General features: G+C 52.5%; 3 protein-coding genes across 3 annotated transcripts; all 3 read right to left on the bottom strand.

The window, feature by feature from the left end:
• Positions 1 to 1,504: 1,504 nt before the first annotated feature.
• On the bottom strand, positions 1,505 to 2,251 carry PG985_008975 (Ras guanine nucleotide exchange factor; the record flags this gene model as incomplete). Its single annotated transcript, XM_066828743.1, has 1 exon — positions 1,505 to 2,251. The coding sequence occupies one exon, from the start codon at positions 2,249 to 2,251 to the stop codon at positions 1,505 to 1,507; it is 747 nt and encodes a 248-aa protein (XP_066683655.1).
• Positions 2,252 to 2,378: 127 nt separating this feature from the next.
• PG985_008974 (uncharacterized protein) lies at positions 2,379 to 5,201 on the bottom strand (the record flags this gene model as incomplete). Its single annotated transcript, XM_066828742.1, has 2 exons — positions 2,379 to 4,577; positions 4,653 to 5,201. The coding sequence occupies 2 exons, from the start codon at positions 5,199 to 5,201 to the stop codon at positions 2,379 to 2,381; spliced, it is 2,748 nt and encodes a 915-aa protein (XP_066683654.1).
• A 10,383-nt stretch (positions 5,202 to 15,584) lies between these two features.
• On the bottom strand, positions 15,585 to 17,145 carry PG985_008973 (uncharacterized protein; the record flags this gene model as incomplete). The annotated part of the gene is made up of 3 exons (XM_066828741.1): positions 15,585 to 16,649; positions 16,722 to 16,823; positions 16,933 to 17,145. The coding sequence occupies 3 exons, from the start codon at positions 17,143 to 17,145 to the stop codon at positions 15,585 to 15,587; spliced, it is 1,380 nt and encodes a 459-aa protein (XP_066683653.1).
• Positions 17,146 to 17,470: the final 325 nt, after the last annotated feature.

The following is a 17,470-nucleotide window of genomic DNA, read 5'->3' as shown; positions in this document are numbered from 1 at the left end:
TGAGCTGACTGTGGACGGAATGGCCAGCGAGGTTACATCCATCTCCAATTGAGCTGAACGAATGAGATTGGATCGTCCCGTCCCCGTAACCTTAGGTACTACCTACCCTAACCTACCCGGGGGCACCTACTCGGTCGAAAGAAACAAGCCATCAGACTTGCAGGTCGGTAGCGTCTTCTAATCCTCCCCTCTTCCCGTGCCTCGCATCTGGATACGGGTGCACAGCAGCAATTCGCATGTGCATGTGTAACTCAGTCATAACGTATGATAGCCACAACCAGTCTAGAGCGTGATGAACCAACCTATTCCCCAGTAGGCCGACCGACAGGATGGACGAAGAGGATAACCGTTTTTCTTCTTTTGACAGGGCCATCCATCCAAAGCCCCGGGCCCTACTACTACTGGCCACTACAGACTACCCGGCCACCTGGGTCCCGCAAAGATGGATGCCATACCTTGCTTGCATCGCTACCGAGGTCTCGGATTTCACTTTGCTCCGGAGAGGAGTGGATCCAGGACACACTCATGCACGTGGGCGAACAAGTAAGCGAGCGTCCCAGCTCCCAACGGCTGTGCAGCGCCATCAGAAGCACTACCCATTTCCCCGTAGAACCAACTTAACTCACTGGCGGCTCCGACTCGCCCCAACCCTTTGTCAGCAGCTTCGCCTCAACCTCCTTGCTCCTCACCTACTTGGATACTGTCACGTAGTTAGTCAACCAGATCACACTAAGAATATTGGAAAAAGAGGCACAGGGATAATAATCAATTATTCTAGGTAATCCTTATAGCAAGGAGTTCGTAATCCAACCACCTAGTATTCCTGATTGATACCTTTCATTCCTTCGTTTATTCCTATCACCGAGTTCGAGTCCTAATGCTTCTGTCTGTCTTGAGAAAACCTCCTTTTCATAAATATGTCATGGGAATATTTTGATATACGTCGCCCTTTCCGCGACTTCCTCCAAGCTTTCCCTAACATCTCTCGAGAGATTATACAATAAGCGCAATCCTGACCTTTGTTGCCCGCCTGTTGAAAGATATATATCTAGAAGCCAACGGCTAGTCAAAATTGCTCGCCAGCTTTACTTGGAGAGCCATCCCAAGTGTTTTCCGAGCCCCGTCCCTGGGTATTCAAAAAGGGGGGGGGAGAGGAGCTCCGAATGACATCTCATACACAATAACCCAACTCCAGGATTGGACTCAATATAGCCCAACAAGCAAGCGTACTCTTCATAAAGAACCGGGCTCTCGCATAATTGCGTAATCGTTGCACGCTGATGAAACCTGACGCCAAACCCCTTTAAAGGGTTCTTTTTAGAACCCCTGCACCCGGAAAACAAAAATAACCAGCAGGCCGTAATGCAAAATCCCATGAGCTCCTTACCCCATTCCAAACAACCGTGAAAACGATGGGGTATCAATAGACAAAAATGAGTAAAAGCAAGGAGGTCGGGGATGTGGCGTAGAGGTGTGCTCTGTAAATGACGTCGGACGGTCGGGACTAGATGGCTACAGCAGCGTGGCTCTGTTGCCCCCTATCTCTCGTCATCCAACTGAATATATCTGCCTTTTGGCCGTGGGTGGCCTGGCCATGGGCAGTAGGAGCTTCCACCGGAGTCTTCAGGGTGTTTTCCCGAGGCTCCAGCAGTAAGCTCTTGCGATAATAGGTTATTTGCGACGTGCCTTGTTCGCTTTCTTTGACACGGGTGATTTCGGATTGCAGCCATTCCTGCAAATCCGCAACCTCGGTCAGCCTGTACGGAATTTGGAACCTCTGCAGCTCCCCGATAATCTTGGCTGTACGGGTGTGTTTGTCGAAATTGACCACCGTTAATCCGTGCTCATCGTTACCGGCGCCCGGCAATTGCTTCGTGGCAGGGTTCCCAATGTCCACAAAGGTCAAATCCGTCAAGAACATGCCCAGGAATGGTAAGCAAGGGGGGACATGCCCCTGCAGACGGGCCCGGAGCACCTTGTTGTTGTTTGATGGCTCCACGATGGCTTGCAATACCTGAAGCATCTCGCGCCGCTTGGGACTCACAAATTCCCACGTCTTCCTCAGGCGGCTGATGATGGAGCTGTTCAAGCTACAAATAATAGCCATGAGTCCATCATAGTTGTTAAGCTGCAAGCACTGATGCGCAACCTTGATCCACTGCTTGATGATAGCAGCTCGCTTCTTCACATCGGAGTGCTGAAGAATGGTGTCGGCAACAACATTGGATACGTCTGTTGACAGACCGGACATCGCCTTGACGTTGGGCGAGTCAGCCCCGCCATTCTTCATCCATTGAGAACCAAGAAGTTCTTCTGGTAGGATTGAACAAAATATGGTCATTTGTATCAAAGTCAGCTGACGCGCAACCTCCAAGGGCTCAAAGTCGAGCACACATGGCGAGGCGCCCCCGCTCTTCCAGTTGTTGAGAAGGTTGTGCTGACTTTTGGTAATGATTGGATTCGGCAGCGGTGCATCTGCAGGGACGTATAGAGCACTGGATGTGCTGGTCTTCCCCCATAGACGAGACTAAGCGTGGCACCAAGGAGCCGTCCGTCGACGAAACTCGATCCGCGAGCTCAATAAGCCTTTTGCCTGCAGATGGCAGCAACGATCCAAGCTGGAACTCAGCGAAATGCCGGATAGCCGGAAGAGCCTCGCGATCGGTGGAATCACGCCAATGTGATTCCAACCACCCCTTCATTACATTATAGACGCGCAAGCGTACAGGGCTAGCCATATGAAGCGACTCCCCGACATATTCAAATCGCTCAATCAGAGCTGCAGCAAATTTGGCAGGGGAACAGAACAGACGGAATGTCAAGTAGAACGCAGACACGAACACAGCATCAGGGGTAGATTCATGCGTCGTCAAACGTTCCACGAGAGCGGGCAAGGAACCACCAGTCACATGGCCTTCCTTGTTGAACATCAACTCGTGAGCAAATGTCTTTTCGAGCAGCTTGTTCTCCACATCGTCAACCTCCTCACTTGTTCCAGTACTACAGGCCACACTGAGCTCAGACATGGAAGGCTGCTCTCTGGGTGCAAGTGCAGAGTCTGGAGTTGTGGCTCGTGTTGGGGCTTGAGATACGAGGCTCGATTCTGAGTCGCGGCTGAGATATGTAGTGTTCGATCCGGCACTTGACGAAGTCGTGTCGGACCGAAATGAGCTATGATATTCGCTATCATGCGAGTAATCTGTCATGGGACTGTAAGAATCATCGAGGGAAATCGACGTTCTCAATCTTGGAAGTGGTGGCAGAACAGGTTTGAGCGAGGATACCGAAGATGCCAGGCTGGGGACATCTTCACCGGCGACTATGGATTGCGGTCTGGAGGCTGGTGGTGATATCTGCACCGAGTTCCTGTTTTCGGGCTGAGAGGCGGGGATAGGAATCTGGGGCAGAGGCTTGTCCAGGGACAAATGATGACTGGACCGTCTTGAATGTGTCTTGACTTCTGGTGTGGCTTCTGGGCCCTGGGAAACTGGGGTGACTGAGGTCTCCGGAGTCTGCGGCCGGCTCTCAGAAACCTTATCGAACACTTCCAAGCTGATCCCCAAGCCGGTCTGTTCGGCCTCGAATTCGAAGTCGCCAATCCTTTCCAGCACCCACTTGGTTTTTGCAACGCACTCGCCAGCCGCCTTGACGCACCCCGTTGCAGCAAGTAATAGCCGGCTGTTGTCGTGAGGCATGATGATATCTTCTGCATCCGGGTCAACGGTGCTCAGTATATCGCGAGCTGAGTAAACAAGGTCTCGGATGTGGTCAAACATAGCAGTGCGAGCCTGGTCCAGTGATTCGCATTCCAAGCTGCTATGTCGGCAAACGGTATCAACCACGGCAAAGAGCTCACCACCGGACGTGGCAGACTGTTTGATGGCCAGCGCCAATTCCGGGCGAGATTGAGACTGGAGGTGCAATCGGCCAATGAAGGAACCAAGGTACGACAAAAAGGTGTCATGGCTGGAGTTCAGCCGTTCTGAGACACGGTCCTGTTGTTGAGTTGACGGGAAGGTGCCGGCGAATGACACTCTATGTGATACAGTAGCCGACAGTCGGTTCCCGCGCATGGGACTGGCTTGCGACAGTCGATGGGCCGAAGCGTTGGCGGGTGAGTAAACAGACGACAAACGCTTGTTGGCCGATGCGCTTGTTTGTGCGCCCTCGGCTAGAAACGAATTGTCGTCGGATCGGGAACCTGCATCCTGCCCCTGACCATGCGTATCTTTGAATGTGGAAGTCGACTCTGCAGGTGGCGTCGGTGGAACATACGTTTCCTCGGCAAGGGTAGCCATGACGTTCACAGCTGGTGGCGCCCTCAGACGTCGCTCTTCTTCCAGGACATCCAGAAATCGGACGCCTTTCACAACGATCTTGAAAGCTTTCAAGATCATCTCATCGATTATTTCATTGACATTGTCATCGGCCCTGAGGTAGGTTCGTAGAGTCTCCTGCAACCGCTTCGCCGTCTTAACAAGTGACGAAAGCTCAGAGAGCAGGGACTTCCGCCCGCGCCTCAAGCTTTCATTACGCTGTATTGTTGACGCTTCTCTCGTGAGGCAATTTGTTCGCTCCTGTTATAGATGTTAGTGGTTGTCGCAGGTGTACTATATCGCAGATACATATGCATGCTGCTCGTTGCTACGTACCAAGAGAAATCGCACGCCAGCGATGATGCCCTTCATAAACTCCTGGTTTCCAAAAATATCTCCATCGTTGGTAGCTGTGCTTCGTAATAAGTCCCAAAAGTTGAGCAGTGCTTTCAGCAGGTTTCGCATCTCCTCGGGGTCGTATGCTTCGCAGTAGTTGGTAGGAAGCCAGCCTCTGGCTCCTGTGACCAGCAATGTGCCATCTGCCCAGCCGTTGGTGTGAATCGAGTGGACGAGTACTACATCGCCTTCATTAAGTGGCAGTGTGACGGTTGAATCGCTAATCGCGAAATTTGGGTGAAAGGGATAGAAAGCGCGCAAGAAGTTATGGAAGACGGGGCGAGCGGCGGTTTGCTGCGCATCGAGGTCTTCTTCGGAGCCGTCAGGAGTCGATGGCGGAGTAATGTGATTGTTTGCATAGAGGTTCGTTGAAACCTGCGAAGCGTCGTCGGCCGCCTGAGAGCTTTCGCTCTCCGAGCCCTGATCAGTCTTCTGGATGGCCAGAGGAGCCACTCGAAGGCTCGCTCGGTAAGCCTGGTAGTCGTGCATTATCAATGCCGTTGAGCCCGCCTGTAATAAAACATGGGTGCTGGTGGCAGCGTCACACTCAACAGCTGTTGGTTTCCAAGCCTGAGTGTGTCGCCGGTGGCACCTTTAGAAACCTTCGTGGCCCAGTCAAGTTATACTCGCTGCTTATAGCCGGTGATTCTCTTGGAGAGCAATAGGGGGGTTATCTACCAAGTCGCGCATCAGTATCTTGTTTGATCAATAAAACTCGCGCGTTTGTTGACAGGAAAAGGGTGCAAGTTGAAATGTTGGAATGAAGGGAGGGATGGTCAGCTGGCGATGCTGGCCAAAGTGAGACGGTGGGCACATGACCAGGAATGCTCATCAAGGCCACTACCGGCCCTTCTGGTCGAACGAACGAGCGATCGAAACGGGGTACAAATCGCAGCATGTCGCTCAAATACCAGGGAATGCCCTTGGTACAGAGTTTCGGAAACCAGTCATAGGTCGTGGCCCAGCAGAGCACAAGATCATGGGCCTTGTACCACCAGACGGCAGGAAAATGGATCGGAGGTTTCGTGCATCCATGTTCTTGATGCGGCAGCCCACTTACATGTCAATTGCGTTGGTAGGATTTCCGTCTGAACCTTCGCACTCGGTGAGTGGCAATGGCACCGTCTGCTCCTTCTAGGAGGCTCAGAGCTCAGTGCAAGCAAGGAGCCCGTTGTCGATGATATGCCGGGTTGAACAAGAAACCAAAGTCTCCCAAGCCAAGCTGAGGAGGTCGAAGCAAGAGCCCGAGAAGCAGGCCAAGCCGATGGACGGGAGGGTCGAGAATAACTAATAGAAGGAGCCGAGTTCCAAATGTCGTCGTCCAATGCAGCCTTGGAAGGCGTGGCAGCTCGGCCTTCCGGTTGCCAACTGCTTTCTTAATCTCTAATATCTTCCCCCCTTTCGCAATACTCGCTGTAAGTCGCAAGTCAGGTCTGACACTTGTGTCGTCGGAAGGTCTTTGAGAGTCTCAACGACCATGCAGGAAAAGCAATGATAGTGGCGGAGCAGGTGAGATAGCCGGCAGAGAGTCGGACTTGGAGACGGGGAAATTGTCGAGAGCACACGGACGGTGGACTAGATGCGACGGTTGGTCTTTCAAACTTCTTGGGACGGCCGGGTCCACGATGTGTATATGAGTCGTCTATTAGGAGGAGTATAGTAGGGGGAGGAGAGGTCGTCGAGGGAAATTCAGGGACAGAGTGTATATTGAGTGTGGCTTTTGGGCTTTCATGGGACGACGCAGTGCACTGGATTGGGATTGGAGAACGAACAGGGACGCGGGTTGGGCCTGCAGCTAATTCATCCTAAAGGATGGACAGTCTACATATCGTCCCACTCGCTACCTGCTGCCGCTCCCTGTGCATGTACCACGCTACTGCTACCCCGGACAGCCAGGCCAGTGACTGACTGGGCCCATTTGTTGCAGTTCAGGGTCTGTTAATGTAAGGACGACCAGGACCAGGGTCGACCTGCTAGGGGGGTCGCAGAAGGTACCATGGTAGCCACCAGGTACCTTATCTCCAACTATGCTATTTATTTCCCGCCGATGTACTTCCCATTTCATATCCTGGAAAGCACTATTATGTGGTGTTAGTGGGCCTCAGTTGGTGGATAACCTTGAACGCCACTTGCGGACGCTTGTGGCCAGAAAAAGCCTTGCTGGGATGGTGCGAAGTCTGACTTCTGGGAAGAAGGATTGATCTATTGCTGTCCAGTAAACAGCACTGTATGTAGCCTGTATCCTGTGCCGCGACGATTCCTCGTTGGTGACAACTCCCACGAATGGACGGACGCACAAGATCTATCCAATTGCGCCAAACGTGCGGTAGACAACAGGGTGTGCCCAATCTTCACCCAGCGACGATCTTCTATCCATCAGGTATGGCCGCAGGATGGGGGAGGCCGAATTGGTCAAGTAGGTACGTGTAGGTAGAATACCTTGTCACTACTGGGATGACTTATCCCTACCGCCAATGTCCAAAAAGGTACCAAGAACAGCTACGAACGCCCGCACGGTTGATTTTCAACTGTTGCACGGCATGAGCAACGAGCAAGAGCACGGCGGGTTTCACAGAAGCGTGATAGTCGGCCTAGTGCCCCCGAACGCCCACGGCAAGGACATGGCCGCTTGCAAGGGGCTTCCAAAGTATGTATCTGACAGACCAAGGTCCTGCAAGAGGAAAGGGAAGAAAAAAAAGGGTTCGACGGTCGACGGTTTTTGCTTGTCTGGTCAGGGGTGCAGCTTGTAGTCGCAGCGGCAGAGGGACTCTTGAAGCTTGGCTACTTAGAGGGGGGAGAGGGAGTGCAAGGTTTTGTGGTTATTGAAGCTATCAAATCACTCGACAGCCACACGCACTCGCACTCACCACCATGTACGACGAGAACCGGAGACGCAAGAAGGTATGCAAGTCTGGCAAGAGCTGGTGAAAGATGGGGGGTTGCAAGCCCTGATATTGAATTGCATATTAAACCCACCTCGTATCATGCATATACATCAATTAGATTATTCAAATGTAGACACATGCGTACATACACGAGCAGCTTGCATTTGCCTCGCTGCATTACTTTCGTGGGCGCAAAAAGTTGTCAACCGAATCGTATCCTCTACGGCAGGTAATGTAATGTAGCATACTGCTACAGAAGTTGAATCAATTGGAGAAAAGAAAGATGGTGAATCCACCATGGATGGTGCCGAGCAAGGAACCGGGATGCTGTTAGCCACCGGTTCGTGCAGAGTTGACAAGCTGCAATTTGATCAATGCGCAGCGCATGTGTCAGAGTTCGGCATCATGCCAGGATTTGTTCCGAGCTGCTTAAAAGACCATGACACCGCAAAGGCCAAAGCCGGCGATGGAGAAAAAGAGCAAGAGTCTCACTTACAGAAGGCCAAGCCGATGACGAAATGCTAGTTGATTCACCGACGACTGGATGAAGCAAGCAGCGAGAAACGGATGGGAAAATAGCGAGATGAGACGAAATGACAGTTAGTGCCCTGACTGACGTGATGGTCCAAGTTTTTTTTTAACCAACGATTCAACCCAAGATTAGATGCTGACTAGCCCGGCGGCCCAGGTGTGGTGCGTGTGTGCATCTGCGTGTGTGCGTTATGCTGTGTAGCCGTAGGCCAATTTACTTCTTTCTGACGTCGCTGTAGGCGAAACCTCGACGCACGCTCGACTGTAACCCTTACATCTATTACTCAGGTATTCATCAAGTCAGATCATCTCTTGTTCAATTCAATGTCAAATGGCAATACTTCTCTTGACGCATCTGAACCTATATCACACTCGACTGGGTCCTGCTTTGTTGATCTGAAGTACAAACATATGTACATGCCTATCCAGACGTCTTTCGGTTGAACTATAGCCAAGACCCGTGACACTGAGCACGGTCGTGGTCATTGCATTGGGCGCTCCTCTTACCAGTAGCTCTTACCGGGTCTCTCACCGCACGAAGAAGAAGAAAAAGAAAAAACAAATTGCACGCGGCAGTCGGTAGTGAGCGGGTCGGCGCTATAAACAGACAGTCTACTGGCCAGTCCCTGTTCCCTTCTGGGGACTCATTGAAGGCATCACATTCTGACGAAGAAGAAAAAAAAAAAACACCGAAAGCATAACGTATTGAGGGGTTTGCCCATAAGTAGCGCAATAGCATCGGCATCATACCTGCCGCTTCAAGAAAGAGCGGAGGGACGAAGGGGAGAAGATATATCACATCATCATAAAATATAGCCATTATATAGAAAGGGGACCGCCGACTTACTGCTGCATCGCCTTTTAAGAGTTTTGACCCCCGGGGTTCACCACCACCGCCTAAACAGATTCCGAGTGGTATATGTCGATCATCGGCTGATGGCATATCATATTCGATCTCATAAGACGACTACGGGAAATGCCTTTCGCGATAAAGCTGCCCGTTATCTACACGTTTCTTGACTAGAACTCAACCCCAAACGGTGTTAGCCGCGGTTGACCTCGCGACGAACGATGGGTACCGAGTGGGATGCCGATATGTCTACATACCCTGCTCTGTACCTTTCAATGGCAGCGCGACAAACCATGCACTGACTCGGGCATTCCCTCCGATGGCATAGCCGAGATGGGCGCAAGCAATTAGAGAGAACGGTGAAAGCCCGCACCGAAAATAAAGATATTCAAAGACTACCACTAGCGAGACCTAGGATCAAACCTTAATATTCGCAGGCTACTTAGCATCCAAGATGTCGTCCAATTCTCACGAGAGTGGCTCCTCGAGGGGGCTACAGTATCCTATCATCTGGTAGCACAAAACTACCGACTCCTCCTCTCGAATTCCCGGACGCCCCGCTGATCTGACAGGAATTGCCGTCACGTACGACGCGCACTCTGCATGCATTGTAGGGCGCGTACAGACTCTGGCAAGCTGTGGTAGATTATGTGCAGATTTGGGAAGCTCCAACAGGTGTGGGTGGTACGCTACCCAGCCACGATGCTACCCCGGCTCGCTTCCGGGTCAACGAAATCTTTCAATCACACGAAAGAGAAAGAAGGTGCCACTCACATCTCGACGGGACCATGACCGATATCTCAATGGGTCGACCCAATGCAAGCAGTGATGGCACATAGCAAGATACCTAGGTCGCCGACCTTGCGCAGGTAGAGTAGCAATTACTAAGGTCATGTAAGCAGAATACGTACTTTTGCAAGCATGCATCTCCCTCCACGGGCTTATCTGTGTTCCAATGGGCATCCAGATCACATTTGCAATCACAATATTGGTCTTCCTGCATTGCATCTGTGGCCCCATGCTAAAGAATTGAGGCTGATGGGGCTCTCTGTCTGTGCGGTTAAAGGTCGAGAGAAAAGCATGGCCAATGAGAACTCCAAAATGATGTTATTACCTTTCGATTCGTTCCTTGCTAGGTATACTGTACGATTGCGCTTCTAGTATCTCTTCTCTTTTGGGTAGGTAGTGGTAGGCTCTAGGTAAGACTATAACGCCTACCAAAAGTCGAACAAATAAGGTACCAGACTTATTATTCGTCAATTGGCGCCGCGCGTTCGTCTCATCGGGCCTTTAAGGCCAAGATCACATTGTTGAGCACGAGGTTCCTTCACCCTGGGTCTTCGTATCGTAGAGCTTGACCGTCCCGGCTGTCTACCTCAATGCATTGGATCAAGTCATTTCTAGTACCTAGCAGAAGAATGCGAGAATTGTATGTGGCCAGACCCAATTAGACCGGCCGCCTTGAGCGGCCTCGGTTATCGCAGCATGCACGCCCTCTTGCATGCGGCCGGCTCAAGCCTGGAAAACGGGCAGACGGGTACCTGATATTGAGTTACACTGCGTGTTGCGATGCACCGGTCAGCTTCCCAGCCAGCCACTCGCCACAGGACACGAAGACACAACGTACATGGCAGCAACAGCAGAAGCAGCATACTCAACCGTTGCGTTATACTTATTAGCCAAGGCCAATCATCGTAAGTACCTATTCGACCTCAGGCATGTCTGCATGTCCTGCCCAGCCATACATACTTGTACATAATTCATCCATATTATGGGGACTCTCCCAGGCTCCGTACTCCACCAAACGAATCTTGAGAGACAGAGAACCAGAAACAGCAACACATTGGTTTCGGCATCTTGGCAGCAGTGCTGATGAATCTCATATGGTGGGGTGCCGCCCCGGATGATGATGGGAAAGGTGCGTATCACACTGCTTACGCGCAGGCACCTTCTGGGCACCATGCTGCCATGATAAGGCACTGTCACTTTGCATCCAATGCACAATGCATCCAGGCATCCTTCCCCGCCGCTCTAGGGCAATCAGCATTTGATATTCTCCTTGATGCCTGCTTAATGGCGGTGTCTGGCCTCTGCGCTCAAAAGTCGAGACTGGTGAGACTGCCGAATCATCCCCGCCATTTGTGGCACTGTCACAAGAGATGTTTACGATGACGTTCCTTGTGCTGCTCGAGACGCCAGGGAGCCAAGCGGCCAGCGCCGCGGGTTGCTGGGTGCCAAGGTGCTTGTAGCTACTTGAACGAGCGAAATGATGAGCGACCGATCTTCTACCCAGTTGGGCCATCACCAAGAGGTACACCCGAGATCTCTCCACGGAAGAACCTCAAGAATCCAGACGGAGGATCATCTGAAGAATTTCGTCTCGACATCGGCCAAAGGGCGAAAGAGAAAGAGAGGGAGTCCACTCGGTCCAGACTGACACTGACTCCAGCGTCTCCAGACCACCCACCACCGCCCACGCGCCAGTCGCAACAACCTGGCAACCCACACCACCCACGCTCCAAGCTCAAGATGTATGTACCCCCAACAGAGATCCCCAACCAACTTGACTTGCCCGTCACACCGCGGCTTGGCATCGCATCCTTTCATCCTTCAATTCAGGAACGCGCGCTGCAGGCTACCACTAAATCTACCTCCGATATTGCCGACCGCGAGCCCCCGTTGGCAATTGGATCTTTCAATTGCGTTTGGTACCTACATAGCTCTCCGTCTCCATCCACCGTGCGTATACCTAAAGCACGTCCTTCATTCCTGATTCCAGCTGCTTGTTTGGTCCAAGTGGTCAGTCGTGACAGCCCTCCGTCATCCCATGCTCAGAAGATGGTGGTGATATCACATTCATGCACGGGGGCGAGCAACTCTAGGGCTATGCGACTAGGTATTACGCAACACACACAGAGGCAACTTACAAATGATGGCGACTTTACTATGTTTCACAAGGCTGTCATTACGATGTGCAAGCTAAAGAGCATGCATGGCCATGAGACAGCCTCAGCCTCCTAAGCATGCGCAGAAGACATGCAGAAAGAAGTAAGAAAGCCTCTGAAGACGTAGCTCCAGACAGGTGTCAGCCATAAGTCGTGTTTGTTCGATTTTTGAGATGCGATTACCACCTCGCGCAGCAACACAGCCTCACTTCCTTTCGGCTGCAGCTCTCAAGCTCCCCGGCTCCTGGTCCCTGCTCAGGCGTTGCAATCAAAAGTTGCCATCGCATCGCCGCCTCTTCCTACCTCCTGGCCAGTGGGCTGCTGCTACCTGCTCGTTCTGCTGTTCGTCCCGGGCCAACGACCCAGCAGTTTGGTACAGCCAGGTCGCTAGACGTCCTCAATCTCCGCTAAGTCGCCGTAGTCCGAAATTCCCAGGTCCACCGTCGGCAATCAACAGCCCAGCCGGTTAAAAGGAAAGCAGATGAGGTGACAAAGAAGCAAGATAACAATAAAATAAGAAAGGAAGAAAAAGTCAATTCGAGCAGCCAGTCCCGCACAGAAAAGCTGTCGTTAGTACCTTATGTATGGACAGCTACCAGCAGCTATACTTCGAACGAATTAGACAGGTTGTTCTACAATTCTATCCACTCACACCTACGGAAAATCATCGCACCAACACGTACCGATTTGGTTTCTAGAGTATATTCCACGATAAACGCTCCAATCATTATCAATAAGCATAATCTCTTGATAGCTCAGTTGGCAGAGCGATGGACTGTAATTGTTACTTGTAATCCACAGGTCGCCGGTTCAAATCCGGCTCGGGAGAGATTTCATTTTTGTCAATCTAGGCATTGTTACATTGCTGAGTCTATTTTTGTAAATCTCGTAATATCACAGATCTCAAGTGTAAAGCGCTGTTTATACAATTCGGGTTACCGTACAGCAAACAGGCCATACTCTATTGGGAGTTATACTCTAAGGTACAGTTTCCTAGAATCCGCCGTTGTCGTTTACTACAGCTTGCATGGGGTGTGATATTCTGAGTTTTGGATCTGTCAAGATCGATATCTGAGCTAGCTTGGCCACATCTGCGTTTTCCCCACAGCCTGGCAAAGGCAATAGGGGAAAAGAAAAGAGCAGGAAAGGTCCGATCCGTTTGGCAGTCATCACTGTCAGATCTTACCATTCGTCTGTATTGCTGGGCGGCAAAGGAGAGCGCGCTTATACTCCATCAATCAAGCAATGCTAGCATAGGGGAATCGAGGTTGGCAGTCTTTTATTTCTTACTTTCAGCGCGCCGCAGCAAGCCTCCTCCTCTTCCCCAATCTTACCATGGCGCCGGGTCTTTGGTGTTGTGTCGGTCGAAGGTACGGTTGCGGATTAGCACTCCTAGCAGGTAGACTATGTATGTTAGCCAGTTGGCCTACCCTCACTGCCGCCGGGGCGGTGCTGGTGGCAATCTAAAGTCGGTCGACTGTTGACTAGTCGGCCCCCCATCCATCCAACCAATCCACGTCATCACGATGACCGCCAGCTCTTCATACGATGGCCGATACTGTAGGACACTGGGGAGGCCACCAGAAATGTAGGTTCTGATCCCGCGCTTCCTCTTTGCCCTTGCAGGGGCGCCCCCGCTCGCTGCCCGTTCGTCAGATCGGAAGACCGAGGGCAAATCATGGTGAACGTAAGCGCCCAGTCCAGTCGCTAAAGGAGGCGCCGGTATCTCCCAAAGAGAAGGCCCGCTAGAAGTTGGATGGAAGCACTGCTATAGGAGGTGGCTTGCCACGATCTTGCGATCTTTACGGACTATTCCTTTACTATACAAGATTGCGAACCGACGGCGACTTCTACCACGTACCCGTCATGTACCTTCTTTTACACTTGCCTTGGCTCCTGTACCGGTTAGCCCTGGCGAGATCTGCCAGCCCGCCACTACCCACGCCGGGCCAATTTCGATATCAAGCCGCGCGCCGACTTAAAATGTAGGGCGGCACCCTTAGGGGCGGGGACCCCTTTCCATTCCCTTTGCGCAGCTATTCTTGGAGGGAGGGCACTTATTTCTGACCACCAGCAATTCCATCCCCGTCGAGCGTTGCATGATGACGGACGGAAAATTGTGACCGGGATGGGCCGCTGCCAGAGACGGAGGACCAGGCGGGTGTATGTAGGTGTGTAGTTCCGCGTGTCTAATTCCGTATGTCTCAACTTGTTGCCCGCTCGGAGAATAAGTTATGCGAGTTTCAGGCGGACCTTTTTACCTTTTTCTTGCTTTCTCAGGTCAAGCAATGCAGGACAGCTTGCATTGCATCCAACAAGTGCGTATGGCAGCAAAAGCGGATATGGCAAAGCAAAGCAAAGCAAACTCAGCATGCGCGATGTCAGTCATTGTCCCACGAGTATGCGTACATGCATACCTATACTGGATACGGACAGATGCGCATGGTCAAACATTATTAGGGTTCGTATGCACACACTTGCACCCAGACACTGTTCAGGAACTAGGCATGATCGACGTAAGGGGGAGGGGAGAGAGGGCGGTTCCTCCACTACCGAATGAAACACTCGCACATACCTTATTGGATGCATTGAGGAAAGATTGCATCGCCAAATCCGCATCATCCGCCGACCAGCTCTGCTGGATGTCATCAGCCTTACGTGAGCTGAGCAGAAGCTACTAGTGCTGGGCCATCGGCGCGCCGGCGTCTATCAGTCGTAGCAGCAGCCAGATCCACGATGATGATGATCAGGAAATGGCAACTAGTTGGTTGGTTGGTTGTTGCTCCAGACAACCAAGCCGAAAGGCACCAGAAAAAGCAAGCAGAATCTGCTCAAAGGTGCATGCAGAGAAGCTGAATCGACCCAAGGAACAGTCCGTCTCGACTGAGCCGCCCGCTAAGGAACGGTGGCTCGTCGCGCTTCCCACTTTTCGGTCGAGATCTCATTACTAAAGGCCTCGGAATGACGCCCTCTGATACGTCGCGTGCTCTGTAGGTACATGCATTTAGGTTCTTCAACAAGTGCCTGCATTGGCGCCGCCGCCGGTCGGAGCTTTTACTTTCAGCCCTGGACGATAGAGTAGCCACGGTTTTTGCTTTTGAATCTTGTTTGCTTAGGTATGATCTTGAACTCTCACTCCAAGCACGGTTACTGCTGCTTCTGCTGCTGCTGCTGCTGCTGCTGCTAACTACATGCAACTAACAAGACCGGTCGTGGGGGCTCTGCTTCGGGGCTTGCTGCCTTGGTTGGAAGAAGAAGGAACTTTGCCTCTCAAACCACGGGTCCTTCCCGTTCCGTGGCCGGTCATCGATCGATGCATGGAGACACCTTAATGCAAGATCTTTAAGGTTGGCATCTGCGGTGAGAGTACCGTATTTTCCAGATTAGTGCCCCTTAAGCTCAAAAAGTAAGGTGTATCCGTGATGAGATCAGAGTGTACATTAACGTGTACTAATTGAAGAGTCTTTTCCCCTGCAGCGTATACGGCGAGGGAGAACAGATCGCATAGGAGATAACAAGGTAGGGAGAGTACTTTCAGAATAGATATGCATGACTGCGTTCATGATCATGGAGTCGTGTATTATGCGAATTAGGTGAGGTTTGATATTAATTATGTTATGTGTGTTCAGGAAAGCCAAATTGTCCGTCAGCCCCCTTGCCTCTACTGAGGAGCATAGACAAACGCGAGCTGGTCCATCTCGTCGCCGTCCTGACCCATGAATCCGACTATCTGCCACCCAGCCGGGGCGGTCGAGGTCAAGCAGTCCGACGTGGTCTTGCCGGCCTCGACGGAGCGCCCCGTGCTCGTAGTAGCCTTGATGTAGAAGTTGCGGGTGTGGTTGTTCTTCTGGCCCTGGCACAGGACCGCGCCGGTCCAGAACTCGTTAGCCTCCAGGGAGAGCGTCGCGGCGGTACCGCCGGAGCCGCCGTGTGTGAAGGTAGTGCCGTCGGCCAGCGTAACGCTGACGCCGTCGAGACGGTCGGCGCCTCGGACGGTGAGGGCCGTGGCCTTGGGCTTGCTGAGGGTCGCCAGCTTGGGCACGTCGCTGAACCAGTTGCCCCAGGGGCCGCCCCAGAAGTCGGACTGGCGGAGGGTGGTGCCCGGGTTGTAGGTGAAGTTGGCGGTGATGGGGTTGTGGTCCGAGAGGATGTTGCCGTCGGCCTGGAGGAACTTGGTGCTCTCGTAGTTCCAGTAAGTGGCCTTGAGGTCGACGGTGGCACCGGCGCGGTACAGGATCTTGTCGACCGTCTCGCAGTAGTTGGTCGTGGACGGGTTGTCGCACAGGCTCTCCTCCGTGGGCACGACGCCGTTGCGGATCAGCTCGACCCATGTGTCGGTCAAACCGTTCTGGGTACCGAACACCCGGATGGCGTCGGCCGTGCGCGAGTACCGGCTGTTGGTATCGCCGAAGACGACGACAGCGTTACCAATGCTGTTCACGTCGATGTAATCGGCAACCTGCTTCAGGTTGGCAGCACGAGCCTTCAGATCATCTGGCTCGGTACCAGCATCTGCGTGGAGATTGTAGAAGTCCACGTAGATGCCCTCGTCCACCTGGACTCGCACTGGTAGCACAAACTTGTCAGTCTTGGTTGGGTTTGGTTGGGTTGGGAGGCGTGCAAGCCACTCACTGAAGGTGAAACCTTTGGGCGTCAGGCAATCAGCACCGGAGGCGTTAGAGCAAACGTTCCACTTGACGCGGTTGTAGTTGAAGAAGTACTTGATCTGATCGCGCCGTGTTAGTGCTGATCTGCTCCATGCAGCAGGGTTCGCTTAGGCATCGTGGGAGTCACATACGCTCAGGGAGTTGAGTCCACTCCCGAAAGGCACACCACCGGAAGTGGCACTCCGATATGGGTGGTTGTCAGTCTCGTAAATGGCCGCGTGGTAGTTGAAGTCCTAGCCGCGTGGTTAGTTGCATAGCTCTCCTTGTGTGGCGGCAAAAGATAGATGACATAGCACGCCAAGCATCGACTACCTAGATGGCAGGATAGACGGGGGGTCTTACTTCTTGGACGTGGATCATATCGTAGTTGTACTCCGAGAATTTGGACCCCATCGTCTTGGAGTTGACCGTCTTGTCGCCCGGGACATCGTTGCCTTGCAGGATCTCCGGAAGCCCGGCCACGTTCATGGTCAGGACGTTGAAGTCGCCGCTCGCCGCCAGCGCACTGCCAACAAGGGCAGCAGAGGCCGCGATGTTGCTGATAGTATACTTCATGGCGATCTCGATTGAGGGTTGGACCTGGTTCAAAGGGCTTGGCGGCTGCTGCTTCGGGTCTCAACGGTGCTGCTGGTGCGGATGCGAATGACCTACAGAAACAGCAGGCACGAACAACAGTATCTGGAAGAGGCGAGGATGGCATCCCTTTTGTAGTCGACCTCGACGTCCAGCTATCTACCCAATATACCCACGCACCCACTCGCCCGCTCTACCTTCCTTTTCACGATCTGTTGGGCCGGCGCCCCGCGGAAAATGAAGTGGCAGTCGATTGATTACATTGCGAAGTGCAATACTCGACCAGCTCGGCACCACTATCGGCTGG

Source organism: Apiospora marii (genome assembly GCF_038362585.1).
Source record: "Apiospora marii strain CBS 49790 chromosome Unknown utg000005l_segment0_segment0, whole genome shotgun sequence".
Taxonomy (NCBI): domain Eukaryota; kingdom Fungi; phylum Ascomycota; class Sordariomycetes; order Amphisphaeriales; family Apiosporaceae; genus Apiospora; species Apiospora marii.
Note: the sequence above shows the minus strand (reverse complement) of the source record. Positions and strands in the feature narration are given on the sequence as shown.